Source organism: Lonchura striata, chromosome 1, assembly GCF_050655825.1.
Source record: "Lonchura striata isolate lonStrDom1 chromosome 1, ASM5065582v1, whole genome shotgun sequence".
NCBI classification, from domain to species: Eukaryota; Metazoa; Chordata; class Aves; order Passeriformes; family Estrildidae; genus Lonchura; species Lonchura striata.
Genome location: NC_140703.1, coordinates 68664347 through 68691933, shown reverse-complemented (window position 1 = coordinate 68691933; position 27587 = coordinate 68664347). Strand labels below are relative to the sequence as shown.

Here is a 27587-nt window from a genome sequence, read left to right as displayed (position 1 = left end):
TGTCTCTGGAGAACATCTTACTTCCTTCCATATGTTGCCCGATCTGTCATAGCAATAAACTTCTTCCCAGTTTGAAGATCCCTAATGACTGCACCGATGCATTCCATAAAATAAGAGATAATGGTTCCAGCTCTCTACAAGTCATGGCCCTCCCTTAAGAGAAAGCAACACAAAGGAGTACAAGAGCAAGTGAGTGCCCTGTGTTACAGCCTCTATTGTGACCTAAAATCCAGAGATTTAAATCAATTCCTACCTACAATTCATCCCAGCTGTTTTATAATCCCTATGAATGTGATAATTTCTTTAAAATGCTGCCATGCCACAATTAATGTATATGCCTTGGCTTTGTAAACATTTGTCCTGCTGTCCTTGTTTTTTAGGGTGCCTTCCAAAGAAACAGCTTAGGTTGTTTAGTAACTACGCATGTTTATGGTTTTGTATAAAACAAACCAGATGTTTCAGAGTCAATTTTATTTGGTGTTGTCTTGTCTAGCCTAGATTCTGAAATTTATTTGTCCTCTATTTGAATCAGATTAGGTATAGTATCTTCTGTTTTATTACATGTTGGAAATATGGATGTTCTGGTACCTTCCTCTTTCTGATGAACTTATATATCCAACCATACTGATTAAATAGATAAACTTTTTTAGAACAAACTACTATTGGTTTAGAAGTTAAATATAACAAAACAGACTAGTCCACATGATTTGAATATTTAATAATTTAAATTTATACTGCATTTAAGTGCTCTGCTGAAATCAGACCAAAATCAAATTATCAGTTTTGTTCTGAAACAAAAGCACTTGGAGCTGTTAGGGATAGGCAGCGACTGCAAATGTAATTACAAAAATACTTATCTGCCTAACTGATATAAAACTATGTGTTTCTGATTCTCTGTGGACAAATGCTTCTTTATGTTCTGGAATGATGGAATAGGTCAAGTTGGGATGATGAGTGGGTCAAGCCATCCTTACATCAGAATGCAGGGTTTCTGTTGATTTTAGAGAAGTTCTTTATTCTCCTCAAAGTGACAGGCAGGAAAACAAATGATTGAAGTCTTTAGCTGATAATGCAGCTGCAAAACTTTCTTCCCAGGAAACAAACTGGGCAAGTCCCAAACACCTCACCATGTGGCAGAAATTCACATAGAGCCTCAATGTATGTATGTATGTTTGGTTATGCACATTAAGGGTCAGCACTGACATTCTGAATTTTCACTGTGTCTTTTTGGTAATACAATTTCCCAATTTATTCAAAAGAAGCTGGTGGGCTCAATGTTGTCATGGTGCTTGAAAATTCTCAACTGAGAAAAGTAAAGAGAAGATATGGTAAAAGTAAATGAAGTAAAAAATAATGCAGAAAAGAGGAATTAATTGTCATTTTTACCCTCCTATGATATCAGAAATAAAGTGATACTGAATAAAAGTTTAAATGTACAAATTAAAGTTTAACAATTGAAGAGAAGTGTGTGCTACACATTGGTTTTACTTGCAAGTACATGATTTGAGTCACTAGTTATACTGTTACCCAGCAGGCTAACACCCATCATTTTTCTTTAATTACCAAGTCCTCTAGCAGCTGAGTTATATACTGTATAATTAATTTCTGCTACTTTGTTTAGTGAACTATTCTGAAAATGAACATTTACCTTCTTTCAGATTGTGACTTCCACAAATGGAAATGGTGCTGGCCTTTGCTGAATATCCTCACTTCATCACATCTATACAAACACCCTATCCCCTGTGACTGGGGCATGAGCGAAGGATTTAACTCAGTGTAACTGAAAGGAAGAACCTTAAGCCTCCAGAACCCACACCTAGCATGACAGCAGCAGGCTGAGGGCCACAAATAAAAAATAAGCCCTTAGGGAGCACTGATGAGCAGGGTGTGGCACTGCAGTGTGCAGGAAGGGTGTGAGGCAGTGCCAGCCCGGCCAGGGAGCAGTGGGACCCACCTGGCAGAAAGCCACGGCCTCGCTGAGCTCCACACCCGGCACGGCTGGCACAGCTGGCACAGCTGGCACAGCTGCCCAGACAGCGCTGGCAGGAGCAGCTGCCAGTACTGGGCGGCACCTGTGAGCACAACTGTGGGAGGGTGCCCAGGTGCAGGAACTTCTCTGCTTAATGACAGGATGGGAGGTCAACAGCCCACCTGAGGTGTATCTCACCTATACCCACAGCATGGGCAACCAACAGGAGCAGCTGGAAGCCACTGTGCAGCAGGAAAACTATGAGACAGATGCCACCACAGGGATGTGCGGATGATTCAAACAACTGGAGTGCTGTGGTGAGTAGCTACAGACTCTTCAGAAAGGACATATGAGGAAGGAGTGGTGGTGGGATAGCTTTGTTAGAGAGAGGTTAGAGAGTTTTGATTATCCAAAACTTGATGACAGTGATGACTGGGTTGAGTGTGCATAGGTAAGAATCAGAGGGAAGGCCAAGAAGACAGACATCCTAGTGGGACTCTGCTGTAGATCACCCAAACAGGATGAAGAGTCAGAAAAATTATTCTCTAAGCAGCAGAGAAAAGTCTCAAAATCACTATCCCTTGTTCTCATGGGGGACTTCAGCTCACCAGACATCTGGAAACAAAAGAATCTGGCACGTGCCATTATTAAATTTCATATCGTTGGTGATTGCCCAGCCCTCTATAAAAATATCTTGGCAGGGCCCCTGTGCCTTTGGGGAAGTCAACAGCGCCTCCCAGTTTAGCATCATCAGAAAACATAGTATACCTTCAAGTTCTGTATCCAAGCTGTTTATGAACACACTGAAGAATACTGGCCTCTCTATCTTTTGTTGGATGCAGGGAGAAACACAGTGACAAAGGATGAGGAAAAGGCTGCAGTACTTAATGCCTTTTTTGCCTCAGGTATTAAATAGTAAGAACAGTTGTTCATGGGATACTCAGCTCCCTGAGCTGAAAGACTGGGACAGGGAGCAGAATAAAGCCTTCATAATCCCAGGGGAAATGGTCAGCAACCTGCTATACCACTTAGATGCACACAAGTCTATGGGATCAATTAGCATCCACACAAAAGTACTGAGGGAGCTGGGAGAAGTGCTCACTGAGCTACTTTCCATCATTTACCAGCAGCTCTGGCTAACTGGGCAGGTCCCAGTTGACTGGAAGTTAGTCAATGGGACACCCATTTAACAGAATGGTCAGAAGAGGATCCAGGGAACTACAGGCCTGTCAGCCTGACCTCAGTGTCAGGGAAGGTCATGGAACGGACCATCTTGACTGCTGTCATGTGGCACGTGCAGGATAACCAGGGGATCAGACCCAGACAGAATGGGTTTATAAAAGGCAGGTTCTGCTTGACCAGCCTGATCTCCTTCTGTAACAAGGTGACCCACTTAGCAGATGAGGAAAGGCCATGGATGCTGTCTACCTGGACTTTAGTAAAGCCTTTCAAACCTTTTTCCACAGCATACTTCTGGAGACACTGCTTATGGCTTAGAAAAGTGCACTCTTTGCTGGATAAAAAACTGGAGGGATGTCTGTCCCCAGAGAGTGGTGGAGAATGGAGTTACATCCAGCTGGTGGCTGGTCACCAGTGGTGTTCTCCAGGGCTTAGTACTGGGGCAAATTCTTCTTAATATCTTTATTGACAATATAGGGAACAAGGGGATTGAGTCCACCCTCAGTCAGTTCGCAGGTGAGGCCAAGCTGGGTGGGATTGTTGATCTTCTGGAGGGTCTGCAGAGGGTCTGGACATAATAGGTCGAAGAGCTGAGGCCAGCTGTTTGAGTCTCAACAAGGAGAAGTGCAGTGTCTTACACCTGGGTCACAGTGACCCCATGCAGCACTACAGGCTGGGGGCAGCGTGGCTGGGAAGCTGCTTGGTGGAAAAGGACCTGGGGGTGCTGGTTGACAGCAGCTGACATGATCCAGGACATGCCCAGGTGGCCAAGAAGGCCAGTGGCCAGCAGGACCAGGGCAGTGATTGTTCCCCTGTACTGGTGAGGCCACACTGCAAATCCTGTGTCCCTCACTACAAGAAGGACATCGAGGGGCTGGAGCATGTCCAGGGAGGGGAAACAGAGCAAGGGATACCCTGGAGGTATTAAAAAGATGTGTTGGTGGCACTGAGGGACATGGTTTAGTGGTGGACTTGGCAGTGCTGGGTTAATGCTCGGACTTGATGTTCTTAAAGGTATTTTCTAGTGTAAATGGTTCTATGACTTTTTTTTTTTTTTAATTTTAAAACATTTATTGAACCAAGGCAATCTTTTGGGAGTGTTTTTAAACACTACTTCCCAAATTTCAAATGAGTACCATATGCATAATGAAATTGCAATATTTTAATGTTACTCTTTAGTTTTGTGCCTTGAGATAGATGGTTACATATTTGTTTCTGAAGTAACATTTGCAAGTTGGGAGTGTAGCAAAATATTTGCTAAAAAAGAGTGTGAATAGTTCACAGACTTGTCAGAATCCATCTGTTTGTGTCTATTAATGGGTACATTCCCAGCTGTGGTCTTTCTAATGTAATAAATAAAAAGTTTCTTTCTTACTATAAATCCAATGGCTGAAATCTCCTTGTAAAATTGATTTATTTCAATAAAAATCTGTACTTATGTTAAAGACACCTCTTAAAATGAGCATGACCATGAGATGCCATTTGCATATCATTTCAGCAGTCATCTGACACATAAGTGACTCAGTCTTAAATAATTTACTACAGCATTTTTCTGCTTAAGCCCTGAAAAAGTATGCCTTTCAGATCAGGATGGGAAAAACACAGGCGTATTTGGCAAAGGAATGGGAGGCACATCCAAAATCCTCTAAAGGTTGGGACAAATGCTTAGTCCTCACTCCTTCATGCAATGAATCCAACACAAATTTACACAGGTGTGCAACACACTTTAGAGAAGTCCAAGCTATGAACAAATGCAGGAGGTCCCTAAATCTTTAGGAACCCTTTTATGCAATGCTATGTGTATTTTTTTTGTATTGACTGAGAGAAGTTACATTTCGAACTTTGCTTTTGACTTATCTCTTTCACTATTCTCTTAAACTATCCTTATGCAGCTCCCTTACTCTTATCCTATGCAGCTACCCTACATTTCTTCATAAATGGCAGGAAGACCATATACAATGACATTTCAAACTAATTTTTGCTCAAATTCAGACAGCACTACACATGATCTAAGGTACATTTGAACTATGCTACTGTTCTGAGGCAATATCCCTTTCAATTCTTTCTATAACAAAACCAATACTCCTCTTTTGTGTCTGTCTTTTAAAGAGCTTCTGTATTAAATGACCTGTGTAGGTTCAGTGCCCTTCTGGATCATCATGGCCTGGAAAACCAGTCCTCCCCAGAAAACACCCCTTGGTTTATCAAAGCACTCCACATTATATTACATCTGTGACAAGTAAAATTTGTGAAGTATTTATAAAAGTAGGCAAGCTATTTTGAAGTTAATGAAGTTATCTTACTGCTAAAGAAATACCTACAGTTGAAACACCTTTTTGCCAACTCTAATTTTTAAGTCATAGTGTTTTGAAATAAATTATGAATCAAATTCTTACAACTTAAAGAAAAATAACACTTATAAGTTCCAGTGCCTCCTCTTTCACTGTACTACAGCATGTTGCTGGATCTGTAAAAAAGATTTTATAGAAAATCTTTTCTATGTACTTACTGTTCAACAGCAACAAATAAAAAAATCAATATCTCTGTGAAATGGTCCATTGAAATGCAATTCTCTCTGGTGATTATATACAGCAGAGAATGTTTTGATCACCACGCTAGCTGAAAACAACTTATTCTTTAATTCTCATAAATGTTGTTCTACATTGCTAGTGGTCCTGCTGCAAAAGCTTAGGAATTAAGGCTTCTGGGTGGCACTCTATCCTGGAGGACAGAGGATGCCTTTGAATATTGCACTGCCTTAATAAAGCCAGCTGCTGTGTCTAATACTGAGTGAGGCAGGATGGGTACGCACACTAATTGACATTACTGTATGTAAATTACTGTATGTAAATTACTGCCCTCTACTGGAATGACAGGCAGAGTGTTTCACGTGAAATGGATGGTGTGTAAAGTAATTAAATTGATTGTCGAAGCCTGGTGTTTTATGGAACCGAGTGCCATGGATTCCAGGTGTTCCCAATCCCTTCTTGGAGCATAGGTACTAAATGCACACATATCTCTGTGCATTCAGCCTTTGCTTATTTGCAGTACAAGGTGCACGAGGTTGGCCTGATTGTCAAAATATTTTCCTTTTATAACTGTAAACAGGATGTGCAAAGGAGCTACAGAAATGCATTCCTCTTGTGAATGCTCTAATGTCAGTCAAGGAATCCTCTACACTGTCATATTTTTAAGTCTGTAATAATAAAAGGAAAATAGCACAAATTCTTAATTAATTGAAAATAATCCCAAACTCAAATTTTCAAGAATTGCAAGATAGGCATCACTTCTTTAAAATCATGAGGTTAGCTTGAAACTTACATTTTACAAAATTAATTTTTTTTTTACTTTTCAGACTATGAAATTCACATTTTCTTTTTAAATTTGCTATGTAAACGTGCTTAAGTACAAGTGAAAGCTGGTTTTCTCAATTAATTTTTACTCAGGGAAATGATTTTTAAAGGACTTATATAGCAGCACAAGATTTGGCCATTATATGACAGAAAACCCAAAGAAATAAGGAAGAGCAATACAGAACGTCTCTCAAGAAATCCAAGAAGTACAAAATATAACAAGATAAATGTGGGTCAAAGCACTGCTGTGAAACAAGGCCAATGCCTGGCAAGCACTGTACAAAATCAAATTGTTAAGTCATCTAAGTTCTCGGAATCCCTAGAAATATAACAATATCAGACATTTTGAAGGATTTTTTTCATTAAAGCAAAAAGACAAAATTCAGAATTGGGACTTCATGATTCCTGGAACTAAACATGACATCCTACTGTAGCTGGGAAAGCAGAAGAAAGGGAGTCTAATCTCCAGTGCCTTCCTGAGTCCAGAAATTTCACATTTTGGAATTTGCTGGCCAGCCACCAACAAACTATTGATGTTCACTAAGCAGCTGAAAGTTTATTGTGGATATAAATGTTCCATATAGATGTTCTGGCATAGTTATTATTATAAATAAAGTCACTTGCATGGGGATATGGAAGCAGCCTATAGGATTACAGTCATGTGAATAAATACAAAAATACCTAGTAGGAAATAACTGAGAAGATACATTATTTAATATCCCATGACTGATATAAAGAAGCAATCTTGGAATGGAAAAGTATCATCACTGTTTAATGTCAGACAAATGCATTAAGTATTTTTATCAGTCTATATAAGCTCCTATATATCTTAGAAAAATATGAGCACCAAAAAATGCATCTGTTTAAATGTACAGGAACTTAAACAGTATTGTGTTATATTTACTGCTTCTGTAAAAATAGTACTATGAATTGTTTCCAATATTTGGTCTACAGACAGCAGGATAAGTACAATGTTTACAGGAATACTCCATAAAGTCACAATGTAGAGAACTGACAAGGTATCAGCCTTCTTCTTGTCACATAGAAGCATCTGCAGGTGGAATGAGCTGAGGCCATGTATATGTGCAGAGAAAAAAAGAAAAATATATCTTTACTGAGAACTGAAAGAACCTTGTGAATGCTCAAGAAACCACAGAAAGCCAATAGAAAAAAAACAACCAAACAAACAACAAAAACAAATCAAAACCCAAACCAAACAAACTCAAACCAAACAAAAAACTGTACTACAAAAAGGACTGACATCATAACTCTCTAGGAAAAAGAAACATATTTTCTAAAGATTAATGTGTCACTGAAATCTGTGAACAGACAAGCTCCAGGAAGAGGGAGATCTGTCAAGAACATTTTTTAAAGCTATCAAATAGAAACTGACTGAGTCAAATGGTTTTCAGTTCTATTGCCAGCACTGATTCCCCATTTTATCAGCTGAGATTTCTATCTCTTACTGCCAGGAAATTAAGTAATCAAATTTAAGTTTCTTTTATGAAAGTAATCCCTGATACGACTCTCTCTGATGGAAGCAGTACCCATTCAAATACAAAATCTATGTATTAAGTGTAAAACCAGAAGATGAATGACGTTGCCACCATGATCACTTCAAACCTTACATGGCAAATTGCAGCAGAACCACAGGAATGGGTATGAGAAAAATACATCTTTCTCTGGACTTTGAGACAGTGGGGAGTCCTCCAACACCCCCCCATTACAGTCTCATGCTGAAACAGAAATACTTGGCAGGTCAAGCATATTGGTATTTTTGTAATTGTACTTCTGGAATTAACTTCTTGTTGCTGAGGGTCATGAGAGCCTGGCAGCAGCAGAACTAACAATGGTGGTATTTTGCCACCACTGCCCCCTTTCCAGACTCAAACCACTGGCCCTCAAGGAGTGCCTGGGGAAGGAGATGGAACTTACAGGATACCGATATAATCCATAAAACATAGGTGCAAAGAAAAGCCTCTTCATAGTTTAATTAAACTAATCTAAAACCCCTCCTCACATTAATAGAGAATGTAGGGTACAATTAAATTAATTTATGAGATCAATGACTACTTTTTTGGCTACAGCATTTTCTTTAGGACTGAGAGAAGAAAATTTCCTGGCATGCCTGGCCAAATGAATCACTCATAAGTCACCCTCTTTCTTCCCTAAAGCACTCCATCATGAATAAAGAATGTCTTTCATAACTTTTCTCCTTGACAAAGGACAGTCTTTTCCCATTGATGGGGCTGGGTTAGGGAGGAATTTACACATATACATCTTATCAACATACATGAGAATCAGTATCTTGTACTCTCCAGTGCACTGGTGGGGACACAGACAGTAACATCTCTACTTTGCTTTCTAAAAATGTTTTGTGCATGATTTTAAAATAGAACATAAAAGTATGCCCACCAAATACCACATTTTTCACACATGCATCTCCCACATTCCTTAATGAAAACTGATCTCGCGAAATTATTTTACAAAAAAAAATCCACTAATTTCATTAATGGCTTTAGAGTAGATGAATCTGCTACATTTGCACAAAGGTCTTAACTGAGAATAAATTTCAGTAATGTAATAATACCAAGATGCAGCAGACTCAATGTTAGTCCCATACTGGAACACCTGCTTTTGCTCGGGGGTTCTCAGAGGACCTGGGAGCCTGGTACACATATTTTCTTTGGGGTTTCCAGTGACTTCACCCCAAAATAAACTTCAGCTTTGCAGAGTAAAAACTTCAAAAACAGATCCTTGAAAATGTTTCTTTTTAAATGAAAATGGAAAATTATGAGAAAGATATAGATTCGATGGTTCTTTAATTCAGAAGCTGCAGAAACATAGCTGCTCTTGTCTCTATACTGGCGTGACAGAAAACTGTGCTAAAATTCACACAGTTCTGGTTGTGACAACTAGTTTCTTAAAAACCCACTTTTCACTTCTGTATTCCCCAAGATCAACAGATCAGCATGTGCCAAGGAGCACCATGCTGTCCGAGGAGCAATTGCAAACTTAGGCTTATTCATTTGCACCCAGTAAAACCACAATAACCCACAAACCAACCACAAATTACTTTTGAGATGAGCAGATGCGTTACCTTGTCATCTTTGCCACATGCTGAAGTTACTTTCTGCTGGACAAATTATTCTTCATTTTCTACCTACATCAGATAATGTTCAGTTTAATCTCTGATATAAATGCATTTCAGTCACATTTGAAGAGACACTTGTAGCTGCTAATCAGCTTACAAGGTGATCCTCAACAATTAAGCACACCTAAGAGTAGGACTTCTAAAGCTTTACATTTAAAGGTCTTAATTTTGGCTTCTTTAGACTTGTTAGATATTTTCTTTTACTCACAAGCCTGCCTCATTCCTGTTTCAGATTTGGAGCTTCAGGTAATCAATTTCTAAGAAAATATTAGTCCATGGTATGCTGTCCAACCTCACATTTTCATTCTACTTTACTAGAGACATTAAGTGCTTCATCCTTTGTAAGAAAACCCTTCAACCTCACAGGGGAAGTTCAAGAGTCAGTTGCTAAACTGGTGCCTGAAAAATCTGTCCAAAATTGGACAAGTTAAAACAGTTTGAAGTGTCAGTCTGAGCAAAACCACTGGAGGTGTGGTGGAAAATTTGATCCCAAATTCCTTTTACCCAAAGCACGGCCAAGCCAAAAAAAAGAGTGGGAGTGTCTGAAATTGGTCCCCCAAACCACCCCAGGCAGCTGCTTCTGGAGAGCTCTGTAGCTGAGTATGAGCAGTGCTCAAGGGTGTCCTGTCTGGTAGGGCTGTCACAGCAGGCAGTAGAGAGGATGTCAATGGATAGATAAGAGAAATTTTGTACCAGAATTGCTAGAGGAGATCAAGTAGGGATTTAATCTCTTAGAGAACACAGAACATACAAAGGACTGTGAAGCTCAGGTGAGAAGAGATTTGTCAAAAAGACTGAGGGTGCATCTATGCCACAGACACAGTGGAGGCAGCCTTACACAGGAGAAATCCTGACAGCAATCTGTGTAGATCACTAAATAACAGCTAAAAGCTGAACTTCGGAAACTAGAGGCAAAGCTTTCTCTTATCAGAAGAATGCTAGGGTGACAAAATTAATTTTGCAAACTTTAGTAAGTCTCAGAATTGAAATCACCTGCTAAATTCTTACTCAGCCCTCTTTCCACTAGGTAGTAAAACAAAGTTTCATCTTCATCTGCACATGCAGCTTCCAAGGATCCCATCTGATGATGGGGTATGGTCACGTATCAGCCCTGCTGAAGCTCTTGTAGGTGGGAGACAGAAAAAAACCCAGATTTCTGAGATTATGACAAGCAAATGTTGACTCTGTGGCAGAGCACCTTCCATTCTTCTCTGTTTTACACCAAGTCACTTGAAACAAAATCTGACCAGACCACCAGAAACTGCAAGCTATTCATTCCCTGGGTGCAGTACAGTTAGACCCCAAATGCTGATTTGCTCAAAATGTTGTGCAATAGCAGTTACTGAGAATCATAATTTGAATAGTAAAGTAGATAATTCAAGTTCTAACTCTCAAGAGTTGATAATCCTGGGGTTCAGCCTCCCTTCACCTCTTGCTTCTATCTGTAAAATGGGAACAATGTAACCTTGCAGCTTCTAGAAACAATTGAAACATTAATGGTATGACATATGCAAGCACCAGGCTCATGAAGACCTGAGGGAATTTGTAATTCTGTGCTTAGTCCAGTATTTCAGAAAGCTGCGGTACAGAAGGCTCTAAGATTCAGCAATGGGGATCATCACTTTGTGCAGTAAATGAGGCCAAAAAATTCTGAGCAACAAAAAGGGTGAGGTGATCATGTCAGTAATGACAATCCTACCCTACGAGGGGGGCTGTGCAATACAGTAACTGGGCTCCTTACCTCTGGTGTTTCCTGATTTAAAAGTACTGAATTTGAACACTAAATTTTAAATTTATTTAGTGTATAGTAAGTGAAAGAATGACAGATAGAAGGTGGCACATTCCCCTTACATACAAGGAATGTAAGAACTGCAACTTCTTGTGTTTTACTCTAAGAGCTGATCATTATTTGAGCAGGGATCTTAGAATTACCTTAGGTGATCACTATTGGAGGATCTGTTAAACACCTAAGTCAAATTCCTTAAACAATGGTTTTCAGTAATGGCAAAGCAGTTCAGGATTACATTAAACCAAAAGTATTTTACATAACTTTTCAGGCGAATAGGTCCCCACAGGGAGTTAAAATTCTCGTACATTTCCCATTCAGTTTGTGAATTCCAAATTAAAGCATAAGCATAGTGGAAACAGTGTAAAATACCTTGGCAAAAATTACAAAAAGTGCAAAAAAACCCCTAAGGGTGCAATTTTTGGCACTGTAGAGGGTACACCCATTGTTTGAAAAACAAATCCCAGTCAGTGAATCAGAAAAAGTGACTAAGAGCTGCTGGGCACCATGGATCTGTCCTGAATAAGACACAGTATGGAGCAGCCCTGTCCAGGAGCGTGCCTGAAGCCAGGCTGCTGCTCATCACCTCTGCTGTTAAGAGTGAGGGAAGGAAGGAAGGAGCACACTGTCGCAGTCTCTTTATGCACAACCTACTTTCCACAGCAACCCAGTCATGCTCTCTGCCTCTTTGGGAGCAGCTGGGTCAAAGTTCAGCTCTCTCCTTGCTCTAGCCAGGATTCAGCTTCTTTCTCCAACTCACATCCCTGCTGCCCAAAGTGTCCTGCTGTCCTCTCCTCCAGCCTGGACGTCAGGGCAGTAACTCTTCCCAAGGAGCAGTGGGGAAAGCCCTGAGTAACCTGCTCTGCTCCCAGTGCTGATCCTGCTATGAGCTAGAGACCATACCAGAGAGTTCCCAACACCTCATCTAACCCTAACAATTATAACATTTTTATTAATTACAAAAATGTGCTTGCTTTCTTTATAGGTCTCTCTTGGGCAACTGGTGTCCTGATCCTTATCAAATAGATAAAAGACTAAAGCAAACCAAAATAATACCTATGTATTTGGCTTGATAGTTGGAATATGACAGCACACTAGTGATTAAAACTGCATATCATTTTTAGCATTGCTCTTGAACATCAGTTGCCAGCTACACTGTTGCTCTGACTGCCAATCAGAGCTGAACTACAATGCAAACTTTGAGGAAAAAGAAGGAACTTGTACAATTATCTACCTGGTTGGGATCAGTTATATTGTAATGGAGAAGAATCTGTAGCTTTTGACAGCTTTTTTTTGACAACTGTTTGTTAGCCAGCAAATAGTTGACACATTTAGATCAGCTAAATTTCCCGCCTGGAAGCTGGAAGAAGAGGCCAAGGAATATACACTGCAGCTATGCAGGTCAGCACAACAAAAAAATATAAAAACAAGGACAAAAATGCCAGAGACAGAAAAGCATCAGAACAAGAGAACATATCTGGCATCAACAGATATTTGTACACATTTCATTATGTCGTCAGATAAGTAATTGAATTAAAGGACAAGTACAACAGCATCTCATCAGAGTATTATGAATAGTGGCATAGACTTAAATTGTGGCAATGCATAAACCCAGGACATTAGTATTCTATCCACCTTAAATAAAAAGTTTTGACTCCGTCAATTTTAATACCCAGTTGCTTTAAGAAGTTGGCTACAGTATCATGGCAACCTGCCCAGGTTCTTTGCTCAATCAAGCAATAGTTGTCTTTGACCAAAAAAGAAAAAAAAAAATAGCCAACAGTATCCTTGCTGAATGTCTGCTGGCATCTGCTAGCAATATAGGAACAAGGGAATTAAAAGTAAATGAAAACATTAAAAGTTTAGTATTTTGGTTAACCATAATACTACAAAATTAGTAGTTTTAGTAATTCATTACTGAGGCTACCCAGTTTAGATTAATTAAAAAAAAACAACCAACTACTATGCAATTTTTATCTATTACTTTAATTGTATGTACATAAGAACTAATGTGCTGTAGACACAGTCTGAAAACCTGCATCATTTACCTCTGTATTATACAATACCAGCATGTCACAGTGCCCTAGGCAAGGTCACCAAACTCCTAACAATACTGTAAGATGTGACAGAGGAATCTATCTTTATAAATTAGACTTCATTATACATTATCCTGCTCATAAATCTTGATGTATTGTTTTCTAGTATAATAACTCTAACTTATGCTTGCATGTACCCTCTAGATCTTCTAATTCACAGAGTAATTTACAAATAAACAGTGGATGTATGCTTATGTGCATAAAGTGACTGTGCTGCTGAAATAGCAGTGCTCTGAGACCCGACCTCCTGGAGCACCTGCCCTGCTCTGTGCCCTTCTGGTCCCCACCTGGGGATGGAAAAGCTGCAGGAGGATGGTTTTCCAGAGCAGGTAGGTGACCTGAAGCACCTTAAATGAAACAGACCATTTTTCTTTGGGACTTGTGGTACTTCTCACATGCAAACCTTATGAGGAACCAGCCTGGTTGGTTAGACTTAGAACACTGATCAGAGAAGCAAGTGAGCCTGCTTCTCGGAGGCAAAGCCAACCCTCTTCATTTCAGAGACGCTCAGAAGGTGCCTCTGACAGGGACCGACGGGGAGGCTTAGCCCCGAGCCCGACTGCGGTGTGAGCGCCCGGCAGGTGCCGCCTGCAGGGGCTGGGGCTGCGACCTGCCTCGCCCGGCCGCTGCCCGCAGCCCGACCCGCCCGGCCGCTGCCGGGAGCTCGCCGTCCCGCCGGGCCGAAGCCGCGGGTTCTCCCCGCTCCGGCAGCAGAGATGGTGCCCCCCGGACGTGCCCTGCAGCGGGACCCCTCCGCGCCGGGACGTCCCCCGGGGCGTCCCCTCGGGCGGCCGCGGGCAGGTAGCGGCGGCCGCGGCGCGGCGGGGACTGACCTGCGAGCCGCCGCTCCCGGACATTCCTCCACAGCAAGTCCCAGGCTTTGGCGGTGGAGTCCCGCAGCTGCTCGCTCAGCGACCTCCGGAGCTGCGCCTTGGCCGGGCGGCGCTGGCTGCTCATCCTCGGCGGCTCCGCATGCCGCCCCGGGCAGCCCCGCTCAGCGCCCGCGGCCGCTCTCCTCGCCGGGGACGGGCGGCGGCGGCCGCATGGGGCCGCGGGGCAGCCCCGCCGCGCCGCAGCCGCGTCACCGCCGCCCCGGGCGAGCGGCCCTTCCTTCACCTGAGCGCCGCCCGCCCCGGCCCCGGGCAGAGCTCCCGCCGCCAGCCTCACTGCCTCCTTCCTCAGCACCCGTCCCGCGCCCGCCGCTCTCCGCCCTCCTTCCCTCCCCCGCGCCGCGGCCCCCGCGGGGCGGGGAAGGTGCTCCGGGCTCCGGCCCGGCTCCTGCCCTGACCGGCACCCTGCGCCCCTCGGGCTCAGGCACCTCCGACGGCCCGGGACCCCGCGCCCAAATTCCGTCAGCCCGCTTGTGCCCGTGGCCCTTATTTGGGAACTGTCCGGCCAAGCCCCCGCGGCTGCCCTGCTGTCAACCCCCCGCTGCCGCCTCCGCGCTCCCTGGACAGCGACCGGGAGCTGCCCGCCGCCACCCCAGCCTTGCCGCCCCGGCGCTGCGAGCGGCCGGCGTCCGCTGCTCCGGGGAGAGGTCACCCGCCACGAGGTGACAGAAAACCTGGCTGGCAAAGGGCTGACTTTTCCCCAGGAGGCTGTAATAGGTACTTCACCCATGCCTCAACTTTTGTGGAAAGAAAATTCGGGGTTTTTTTCCCAGAGGCCTAGGTTCATCAACTCTCCACCCAAGATCAAGCCATTGTCCTTGCAACACAGCCTCTCCCGTTTCTTTCCCACTTTCTCTGCATTCCACCCACTTACTCCCCACCTCCTTCCCCCTGCATGACTTACGCTCTTACAAGCTCTTGAGCTTTTGAAAAGGTTTCAAAATTAAACCCTGGCAGACACTTTTTGCACATTTTAGAGACTAACATGAATCCTGATTTATTAATCCGTAGGGTAGCCAGAAAGTAATAGCAGGGCCTTTTTCCCATTTAGGAAAACCATTTTGTGTCTCTGCTTCTTCTGTGCTCTGGGAAATACTTTTTTAACAGTGTCCCCTTCCCTTCCCTTTCCTGGATGTTCCTCCAGCAGAGAGCCTGACAGCTGAGAAGGACAACAGTGGCTTCATTTCGTTTAGTCACAATCACTTACAGCTTGCCCTTTTGGCAGAGTATTTGTGATGATGTGATGCAAAGCAGAGGCTGATGTTCCTGCAAGCGAGTGCCCTATAATGAAAGAGCTGCATGGCCAGCCATGTTAAACATTATCAATATTGCCATCTTGTTTAGATTTAAACTTTAACTGCAATGTCAGAAGCTAAAAGCAGACAGATGTATTCCATTTTACCACTGCTTTAATAATGTCTTCTGCTTACTTTGAGGTGTGAATTTGTTTTTCTTTTTCCCTGTTCTTGAAAGGTTCATCTAAAAAGGTTCATCTTAAACTATTCTACTTTAGCTGATATAGTTGAGACGATGTGCTTGTCCAGAACTTGTGCAGATGTTGTATGTCACTCCTCTGCCTGCAATTCCAATGTCCTCCAAATGACTGGACAAACACTTTTGAGAAAAGGGATGCCTTCCAGGGATGGATGCATTCAAGATCTGGAAGGGAGACAGCATAATTATGTAAATACCCCCACATCCCATGACCCAGAGCAAACACCTGCTGATGTTAATGGGAGAAGAGAGGATTATGGCTCCTACAATCAGCTCCTCTGCCCAGTAAATCTGCCTCTGACCTATGCCTCTCTTTATTTAATCTCTCACCAACACAGCCATTACTGCTACACAAGACCTAGTATGCCTGTTTACTGCCACAGGCTTTTATCTGTTATGAACTAGGCAGATGAGAAATTAATTCCTGATACTGTACTCAGCTGCTCTATAAAGATGAGCCATGACACACAGTCTAAAGGTGAAATAATAAACTCAGTTTTGAAGGTTTCGTGTCGTACTGCTGTGTCACCACCCACAAACACCAGCCCATATCAGCCAGTCCTGCAACCTTCAGTAGCGCTCTTCTGGCAGCCACACTTGGATGCACCAACTTAGCGTGTCCTGACTGTCTAGAAGATAGATATCCCTTTCTTTGGCTGCTGTCTGCGATGGCCAGAATGTAGCAATAGAACAAAAGATATTATCTTCCCTTCTGTAGCATTTTTTAAGACCTTGCTTTATCAAAAGTATCCCTAGACTTCCAGGTTTACTGAAAGCAGCTAATTAGTGACTAGATAGTAGCAACTGCTACTATCCCATGTTATCTCACCACAAGTAACTAAGATAAACTGCAGTGATATGGCTGTATTTCATAATCAGCAACAGAACTGAACTGGCAAGCCTAGACCAAATTCTATGGCAGGCACTGACAAAAATCTTACTGATTTCAGGTACTTTATTGTAGAAAACTAAATCCAGAGGCAAGATCAGATATTGTAGTTTTCTCCCCAAACAAAACAGTGCTATTGGGTAATGAGAACACATCTCATGCAGCAACAGGCCTATTCCTATTTTATGCTTTTAATCATAGTCAGCTGTTCAGAAGTCTAATTACCATCACGAGTATTTTTGATGTATTACACCTCATAGTCACAGTTACAATAAAAGCTATTCTGCAGAATTTGCTTGAAGGATGGTACGTGTTAGGAATCATTCATAGGTCAAACATGCTTCATTTCCTTTTAGAAAGTTAGAAAACCTGACGAGATGGTAGAATTCTGGTCTCACACATTTTGCATATGTTGGTTAAGCTGATCAGTACTCATGTTTCCTGCTTGAAACATTCTGACATCCAGCACAAGATGGCTAACATTTCTGGGGGAAAGAAAAGGAAAGCACATTTTCCACAGAATATGCAGTTTTCCTGCTTGATACTAGTCTTACCAAAATGGTCCTTTTCAGAGTAATTGCAATGAAACCACTGTATATGATGAAGAGAAAGGAGGAGGTTCCAAGCTGCCTTAAAAGAAGCAGAACTATTATATTTGCTCATTGATAACAGAATATTGGCAGATAAAAGTGCTGTCTTTAAATCTTGCAGGCATGTAAAATGGTGGGGGAAAGTCTAAACTAGCTACACCCATGCTCTGGTGCCATTGTGGCACAGAAGTCTGATACACTAATTATATATTTAGCAATTTATAGTTCCTTCCAATCACCATGGCAATTAAACACCAAGTTAATTTACACTGCATAGTATTCTGGCCTCTAATTAGCAGTGAGCTTTTAATTTGTTACAGATTCCATTATGAAACCTGATGTGGTCCTAGTAAAGTAAATGCACACACTCCAGTGCACTGGTAAGAAGAGACTCTGACCAAAGAAAGACAAACATGACTACACATTGGTTTGCCATTTGTAAACTACTGAAAGACTATGATAAAAGTACATTTTCTTTCCATCCTCTTGTCTTTAAGTATCACGAGTCAGGATTTTTTGTCAGTTTAATCTAATCTCATAATATTTGCCTACTTGTAGAAGAACAAAACAGGATATGTCTTGTGGAGGAAAATGTGGGAAGAGTGCAGCCTTGGCTACTATGTTCTGTTTAGAGGACACAGGCTCCTTACCCTAGTATTCCTTAGAAAGTAATACTAAAGCAAAAGAGGAAACAACAGGATCTACAAGATCAATGATGCAGTTTGATGCTAATCAGTGCAATGCCAAATTTTATAATTTATCTCATTCTTCAGGAGCTGACTGTAATGCAGCTTCTTGAAATTTACTATGCTCAAAATGGTGTTGCTGTGCTTTTGTAGTTTCAAATAGTAGCTCAGACAGCCTAGATATAAACACATCAAGTAATATTTATAACTTTGACAGTGCTCTTTATGTCTTTGGGGGTCCTAGAGCTCTGGAATTTGTTTTCTATCACAGCTTAAATGGTCTGAGTTGGGATGTTGGGATGTTGTAAATCTGAGTTACCACTGGAAGGGAAGAAAAGATTTGAGGTTTTCCATTGCTTGTTTTCCTAACAGCAGACTCCAGTGAATTTCATACTAATTCTGTGGTTGAAGTTATGTAAAAAGCACCAAGGGCATATGAGTAGGTGTCCTCTTTGACATCTAAGTAAACAAACAAATATTTTGGATAGAGAAAAATAAGAATCACTGAATGAGGACAAAATGTTCTAGCTTGTGCCCTGGCACTCTCTCCTTGTTTTTTATTTACATATACAAATTATCATAGTTTTAAGTTAGCTTTAGCAAGAATAAATTATAAATTAGTTTCCCTGTTTTCTGGTTTATCAAGAGATTGGTACATATATGTTCATCCTTCATTTTAGCTTTCTGAATCTCTGGGAAAGGATTGCTCTGCACTTTGCCAACAGCAGAGCACTGCTGGCTTTCATTAGTAGGGGCCAAATTCTTTCACTTTTGTTCACAGTGATTAATGCTGAAATAAATGGAACTTCTTGCAGTATTCACTGTGAAAAGACTTTAAGTATGCTCAGATACAGACTACAGTAACAAAGTGTCTGCTGTTTGACTGTGCTCTCTCTTCCTTGCTAGAACAGACATTAAATTAATTTAATTCTATTCATACAGTGGTTGGTACTTTATTGTTGTTATTATTAATAACAAACTGTGTTCTCAAAGTGCTTGGAATCAAAAACTGGATGGAGCTGAAGTACAATCTTTGCCCTCAGGAGATTGCAAACAAAATATAAAACAGGACACCGATGGACAGAAGTCCTGATTGGGTAGGAAGGGTGGAGTATGAGAGAGCAATAGATCAGTACTGGCCAGAGTAGTAACTGCTGTGTACTTCTGGCACACCAGAATTAGTGTCTGGAAGCACCGATGCAAAGTGAGTCAGCTAGAGTCTCTTGGAGGTTAATATGGTATCTTTATATATTCAGAGGACCAACTTTCAAGAACAAGGGGCATTTTTAACAAAAGCATGCAAATGTGTATTTGAAAACATTATGAGTAGACAGCAAAAGCTGGGATCCTGTACACAACCAGGCTGTGGGAAGAAAGCTTTTAATATTGAACAGATAGATGAGGCAAGGGAAGGGCCTTCAGACTTCAGTCAAGCAGCCTATACTTGATGCACCATAAAGGCAGGATGAGCTGCAATAAGCAGTTACAGCAGAGAACTGCCAGTGTATCTGCATTTGGGATGCAATTCAGTAAACCAGATTGTGTCTACCAAGGCAGAGTAAATGGGAACAAAAGTGAAATGGTAAACATGGGATGAATTTTTTTTCTACAGCAATCAAAAATTTTCACCCGTAAACCTCCTTCTGACAAAACCCATTGTTTCTTAAAGAATAAAAATTAGAGAAATCATACATTTTTCTGGAAAATAGCTGTTATTTTCTTGGGTTTAACATGGCAGGATTTTCACATTCTGGCCAGCTTTAATGTGCACTTTTCTCTCTATCTTGCATTCTGCTTATATCTAGCTCTTGCAGGTTATTTTTCAATAACCTCTGTACCTCTCCAGTCTCTTGTACTAACACAGCCTAAATTGTCACAGGACACTATAAACTCCAGCTGAAGGTCCTGTGTGACAGGCAGGAGGTTGCTCTGTTATATGAGAATGGTGAAGAAGGGAAGAGGGAGGCAGCTGTGGTACAAATGATGATTGGACGGATTGCCCTCTGAGTAAACAGGGCACTTCTATGGAACAGTAGACAACAAAGCTGATGCTTCAGCTGAAATTCTGAAGAATTGCAGCCACAAGAGCCCTTGCACATTTCTAACATAACAGATGAGAAGAGCGGACAAAACAAACCAAGTGCCAATAAACTTTCACTTCCTTTCGTAAGATGCTCTGTGGACATCTTTAAAATATATTACATTGAAAATATGAAGTCTTGTGCTGAGCAAAGCTAGTCTCTATAGAAATAGACAATGCTTCAATGATTAAGCAACTGGGAAAGTGGGCTACATTTTATATGTGTAGATATATTGGTTTTTTACTGGAGCTGAGCTTGAAATTTTGTAGTGATTAATGCTCTTAAATAAGTGAGCAGCTATGTTGAAACACAAAATGTCTCAGCACAGAATATTGCCCCTGTTCTTCTCATTTCAGCTTCTGGTGTCTGATTTTCCCCCTCCTCTTCAGTCACAAAAATATATTGTTTTAAACTACATCTTTCTTCGCTCTCAAACTGTTCATTTCCGTAATATTGTATTGAAACCTTGTCTAAACCACAATTTTTACTTTTTTTTTTTTTTCCTAAACTTCCAACTGTTATTACCATCACAGTAGAAATAATTGGAACATTTTTGTAAAAAAGCCTTGCCTTGCAGCAGTCAATGGCAATTTAGCACACGCCATAGCAGGATATTGGTTCAGAGACCTGGGAGCTTTTTCTCTTTTTTTTTTATAACTCTCCTGGATTGCACAGGAAAACATGATCAATCTTGACAGCAGGTTCTAACAACAATGCAAGCAAATTGTTCCCCAGACGAATTTACTTATAAGAGTAGGAACATTTTTTCAGATATGCAAATACTTCTCTGCACACACACCTTTTGAGTAATCAGACTACTGACTGATGGCAGCATATTGCCAAGTATCCATATATTGCAACGTTCATCACTGGCCACACAGCTACTATTTTAACTTATTTAACAGATTTTAAATATATACATTTGATAAAATGTATATATTTACATGGCACTCATGTTTTTGGCCAGTAAATAAAGAGTGTTGTGGCCAGTTGCAATAGGGGATAGAATTTCAGGTAGGAAGATTATAAAGACCAGAATCAAAATTTGGCTGGGGCCCAAGCCAATCCCTATTAACCTAAACTGTTCTACAGGATCTTGAGTCACTAAAGCTGATTTTATATTTCTTCTTGATTCCTCAATGAAGAAGGGCTAATTGTCTATCCACAATATTGTCTGAATCTCATTTGAAGTGAAGGCTGGTGACAATTTGATTGTAAGCATCATTTCCCACAGCTCCATTGGGAAGGTTTCCCAGCCAGCTCAGAGCCTGCCTAAGCCCACTCCATCACCCAGCTCTGGCATTACAGAACTCTCTGTTCCAGCAGGTTGAGTGGTACGGCCATTCCTGGGAGTATAAAGGAGCTTAAGCTTAGGAAGAATGTCTGTTTCATGACATTTAACATATATGGGTATTCCCACTGAGAAGCAGGATATTCATGCTGTGAAGAAGGGGCTGGACTAGGTGGATCCGTAGCTCTTTCTGTCCAAAAGTGTCCCTGTTTCTGTGAGAACATTTTGGTAGTGTCAAGAAGCACCTGTATTCCATTAACTCCAAAAGCATTTCAGTGTTTACAGTAACCAGGAAATGTCCATGTCTGTGTTATATTAACAAGTCAGCAGTAACAACTTCAGTTTCAGTTTTGAGAGTTATGCAGAAGAAAGGTTTACTTTAAGTTGCTGAGGGTTTTACTGTTTTTGGGTGAAACACAGAGGCTTGTAGTACTGCCCTTGAAACCACTACAGAAAGCTTTGGGGAAAAAGTTACCAAATGATGTCCAATGGTGCTTCAGTAATGGTTTAATATAATCTGATAGGCAGAAGCATAGAGTGAATTGCAAGTCTAAAAAATACTTGTGACAACAAATTTGTAGCTACTTCACTTTAGTTTTGTTTGCTTGTACACTTTCTGCCTACTGCATAGAAGGGGGTTTGCATAATGGCATCATTTCATTCAAGATTCATTATGTTGGAAACAAAACTGTGTTATATTTTTATGTGTACTATACTACATATACTCAGAGAGGTAAGCCATAAGGTGTCACTGCATAGTAGGCAGCAAACTTTATAGGAGCACTGATGCGGTGCTGAAGAATTACAGTCTATGTAAAACAAATCACCTGTGAGAAATTAAAGCACAACGTTTTGTACTCTTCCAAATAGGATCCAATTTCTGCATGCAAGAGGCAAAAATCTAAGTTATGCACTCATGTGCTTTTCACATAACTGAATCTTAATAGTGACATTAAATTACTATTATATAAATAGTAACATCAAAGACCATGGGAGAAAGCTTTTCTCTTTTGGATTGAAAACAGTACATTGTAAAGCAACTTAATTACCAAGAAAGGCAGTAGCAGGGACTGCTCTGTAGCTGGCCAAGCATACCAAAGGTTGAGAGAGCTTGAGGAGGTGTTTCTGCATCAACTGCTACTGTGTAGACTGATGTGACCGGTTTGATGACAGAGATCACAGCCACAGCTCTCTATTGAGTGTGCCACCACTTGCCTGCCAGAAAGCACCATCTTTTTTATTTATAATTACTTGAAAAGTTGATTCCAGAAAAAACAGAGCAGGCTTCAATTCCCCCTGAAACAGTGTATTCAGCTGACCAGATCCCCTCTTATTAAGAGGCAATTTTTGAGATTACACCAAGACATTTCTCCGTGGCTTCATTTACATGCCATGCAAATGAAGGAGATATGCATTCAGGAGCGTTCCAGGAGGCAAGAAAAGGTTGTTACTTTGCTTGTATGTATTACTGGTTCCAAAATTCATTTTTTCAGAATTGCGATGGCTTCTAGTGAAATCAGCTCCTACAGATGATGTTGGAACACCTTTACAATGCTCTGGGTACAGCTGTTGCTCATCTTGTTTACTTACACTACTGTCAGGCAGATTCATTCCAACACCTTTTTGTCAATTTGGGCTGACACAAATCTGTTCAGCAGTAATTACCTGAGATTGTTCTACATTTCAGGGAATATTTTTGACTCATTTACATTACAAAACCCCATGCAAATTGCTTGAAGAATAGGTGCTAAAGGGATTATAATTCAGCAGGATCTACTGATCTTTTGAGACTGACGATCAGTTCATTTACCTGACAGAGAACATTTACATTAAATAATTCTTGGTTTGATCAAAGTTATCAGATACACACTTTGAGAGTTCAGGCCTTAAAAATATGTGACTGTCAATGCTAAAGGGAAAAAAAAAGTATCAGAAGTAAATATGAAAACCAAAAACTAGTCTACCTCTGACTCATACTGGAGTATGAGTCCAGTATGAGGTTATTCCGTATTTCTATTCTGAAATGTTGCTAAATTGTTTTGAAATTATTTACAGTACTTCACTGTTGCCAGTCAAATCATAAAGAAAACTGTTTCATCTAGGAAACATTATCCTTCTTTAGGACTTAAGTAGATTTGGGGTTATCCACCTCTTTCCTGTCCTATAGTTTGTCTTTTATAGCTGGACAAGATAATAGCAAAATAGGGTGTATGTACTACTAGAAAGTAGCAATAGGCCCTTTCTTTGCTTTGCACAAGTATAAATTACCTTTTTAATGCAGAATCCTTTTTAATACAGAATCCTGAAACTTAGGGTCTTTTCAATAATCACCAGGGACAACTTCCATTCCTAAAATAAGTACTCTAATCATTCTTAAAAAAAAAAAAAAAAAAACAAACCAACACCACAATTTAGGCCAAAGACTAGTGATGGTCTCACATTAATGGTGAAGTTATTCATTTGATGAAGTAATTGCAAAAATTGCCATATCCTTCACTGAAAAATTTCATCTAGTATGGGTACTCTCACCATGTTTCTTAAGAATACATGAACATAAAGCCCTCACTCCTTGCTGATTTGATGATCGTCATTAATTGGGAAAAAAGGTTCCAGCACAGAGAGTGTGCTGCTGCTTCTGTATCTTGCATACATTGGATATCCCTATGACTTAAAGGTGAATAGGAATTTAGGGCCACATTTCTTCATGGGGCAAGTAAAATAATTGTATCTTCCCTGCTTACCATCCTTCACTGACTACTCTCTTTCTTTTTGTAGACAGTTTTGTAATGTTGATGATGCTGGGCATCACTGTAATGTAGTTCCCTGAATTTACATGATTACATTATAATAATATCAATGCTGGTTTTTATAGTTCATATAAATCAGTGTTTTATTTGCTCACAAAACTAGTGCTGCAAATTGAACAGCTGTTTTCACTGCGCAGTTTTAATTAAGCTGTCCATAATGCTGCCTAGATATTTTTCTGAGCTGGTAACACTTCGTTAAGCATGTTGTATCAGTGAACACTTCAAATCACTCCTGAACATTACCTCACACTTAAGTAAATTGAAATCCCATCTTCACTGAGGTTGTCAAACCACCTTGTTTTGGTGATTAGAATTTGGTTTTCAGAAATCTTCCTAATCCTCAGGACCCTAGGAAATCTTGAATTTGCTACAGATTTTGCCATCTGTTCACTCACTTGTCAAGATAATGAAGCTTTAAATGATACTTGCCCTAGTAAAATCCTTTGGGCAACCTATTATTAGCCTCTCTTTATTCTGAAAACTGACAAGTTCAATTTATGTGTCTTTGGATCTTTTATGAAGTTTATGTTCTATGACCAAAATTTCCTTCCCACACTGATTTCTCACATTTTTTCATCTCTGTTTTGAATATCTATGGAATATTAGTTTGGAAGGGCAAGATAAGTTTTATCTCTTCCTGTTTTTCTGTGCAAAAGCAGCTTCTTTTTTCTTTTTACAAACCCATACTGGATCCTACATCTGTATTCTCATTTGGGAATGTTATAGATTGCTTTGTTGTTTTCAGAAACATATGATAATTAATGTGGGAAGCAGTAAGCAGTAATTATTTTTGTTGCCCACAATAACTTCTTTTCAACTTTAAAAATGGGTATGATTTTATCTCCATTGGACAGCTGAACCTGATGAATGTGTTCCAGCACTTCCACATTTAGGTCCACTTCTGACAGTGGAAATTTCTTTGTATCTTATTTGCAAAAAAGACTCCAGAATGTGCTCACATCCAAGCATTAAGTCTGTTAAGGAAAATGCATTAAGGAAATACTCTGTCCAGGCACAAAAATTTCATGGTTTTATAAACTGTTCTCCTAAGTCTTAAAGTATAAGTCCCTTTCCAAGTCTCAGAAGTGGATACAAGTCATCATCCGGGAATATAAACAGGAATCTGGAATTTCAGCTTTTGGTTCACAGTTTTTAAACGCTGCTTGTTATTACCCAGAAAGGTGTAATTAATTAATTCCCAGCCAGTCGAGAAGACATAACCCATGTGTGCTGCAATGATAGACTATGACGTGTCCATTAACCAGCAGAAAGAAAAGCAAGAATTTGTTTTGATTGCAAGGGTGGAGAAGTGTTATGCATGGGTTTAGAGATCTTGCAGTCTCATTTGCCCATTTCACTGAGAACCAGAGAGGAGTAAGATGTTCTGGACAACACAGAGGTATGGAATAGAGGCAACAGGAAAGGAGGGAGGGAGGGAGGGAGGGAGGAAGGCAGGCAGGAAGGCAAGAAGGAAGGCAGGCAGGAAGGAAGGAAGGAAGGAAGGAAGGAAGGAAGGAAGGAAGGGAGGAAGGGAGGGAGGGAGGGAGGGAGGGAGGGAGGGAGGGAGGACACCTTAAGGCATCATGAGCAGGAGAGTAAACAGACTCTAAAATGGCTGTGACTGTAAGAGGAAAATAAATAGTGGTAAGGAGGAAAACTAAAACTGTATTTTGCAAAGGAAATGTAGAGAAAGGGAACAGATACAGGGGAGTCCAGAAGACTATCACAGACAAATCCAGTAGGTGGGATTTGTGCATGGTGTAGAGAATTGAACAGAGCAATGAACAAAGTGCTCTAGATGCAATGATCTCTGTTTGCAATGCTAGTCCAAGTTAACAGAATTAACTGAGTGAACTTTAGAATGCTTAGTTTTGCACTTCATTCATTTTAACTTCATCTGTGAAACAGAAATGTTAATAAAATTTCAAGAGCAATAGATTTCCCTTCCTTGAATTTTGGACACCCACTGTTAAAAGAGAATTGAGGGAAGTTGAAAGGTGGGTTGGAAACACATGTCCTTGAGAGGATATCTCATTCCATTCTAAACCAGCTGCCTAGAAGAGGTGCTACAGTAGGCCTATGGAACAGGACTTGATCTAGCTGGAAAAGATGTTACAATTTGAAAATGCCTCTCTACCCCCAGTTACAGAAGAGGTTCTTAGAAAGCCATCTTGGACTGGAGATAAACCTGGAGGTATCAATTCCATCTCACATTTCCTTTTGCTGTGGAATTCTAGTAGTATTTCAGTATTCAACCCTTTTAGACTCATTTGAAAATCTCAGGTTGAGTGTGCTTCAGTTTCACTCTAGTCTTTTCAAAGTCTCTAATAGAGCTAAAAGGAAATTTGTCATGGTTCCCAATAGAATTTTTGTTCTGAAAGCCTATAACTTGTTTCTTTCTTTGTTGCTTTTTAACATGGGCTGTGTTTTGATGTGGAGATACAGGAATTGTTTTGCTGTTGAATAACAACTTTTCTCTTGCAGCACCAGCTGTAAAACACGAACACCTTGTTGGATCACACTTCGAAATCTGAAATGGGCATCCTGCCAAAGCTCAGGGCTTCCTTTTTGTTTTGACTGTTGCAATGTTCTTGTTTCTGTTAGTATCACGTTCCTACCACTTGTGCTTTTCAGACACCTACGGCCAAACTCAGTGTAACTCCACTGAGCTCACTGAAGCTGCAACAGAAGTGAATTTGTCTCAGTATGTCTGTAAATTAAACAGTCATTTAAGCTGGAGAGTGACATTGATAAGCAATAACAGCAGAGGAGTGGTGAAAGGAAGATATCTCCTAGTTAGTTTTGGACAGTTGACACTAACTCCATTGTCAGATAAGTCTTACTGACTGTGGGAAAAGCTGAGTGGGAAAAGTCACACTCGCCGCCTGCTAACCGTGGGAGGAAAACATATCTGGAATGCAGAGGAAATCTTGACATTATCTGTTCCCCCAACCCCTACCAGCCAGGCAATCAAAATAACTAGCTGAGTATCAGCTGCCTCTGTTCCTGGCTCAAATAAAGGTGCTTTCTTGACAGAGCTTTTGCTCACAGGAGAGGAGGCAAAGAGAAGGAAAGAGTCTGAAGTGGGTGTGGGGGAGTGCTTCCTGCCAAGACCCAGGAGCAGCTTCTCTGTGACATCTAAAAGAATACTGATGACATAAGCCTAAGTGCTGTAAATGGAGGTGGCTCTGCCATTTCCACAGGACAGCAATTCATGCCTGACAACCCTGCAGCTCAGAACTCCAGTACTCCATCACTCCATTTGGCCTCCATTGACATCGCCAAGGACAGTGTGCCAGACTCTGCTAAAAGAAGGATCAAA

At 40.8% G+C, this 27587-nt stretch overlaps 1 protein-coding gene and 1 long non-coding RNA gene across 10 annotated transcripts in view; one reads left to right on the top strand and one right to left on the bottom strand.

Moving 5' to 3' along the window:
- Positions 1-27587, bottom strand: part of STARD13 (StAR related lipid transfer domain containing 13) — a 285778-nt gene that overhangs the window by 126514 nt on the left and 131677 nt on the right. Inside the window, exon 1 of one of the 9 annotated variants that reach the window (XM_021541945.3) lies at positions 14371-23441. The exons of the other annotated variants lie outside the window; for them this stretch is intronic. Within the exon in view, the coding sequence (XP_021397620.3) occupies positions 14371-15157 (787 nt within the window). The 5' untranslated portion in view covers positions 15158-23441. Of the gene's footprint in view, positions 1-14370; positions 23442-27587 lie in introns of those variants that run through there. 9 annotated transcript variants of the gene reach the window in all.
- Positions 1914-11734, top strand: LOC146768709 (uncharacterized). The gene is made up of 2 exons (XR_014955242.1): positions 1914-2286; positions 3436-11734. It is a non-coding gene; the product is annotated as an uncharacterized LOC146768709 (long non-coding RNA).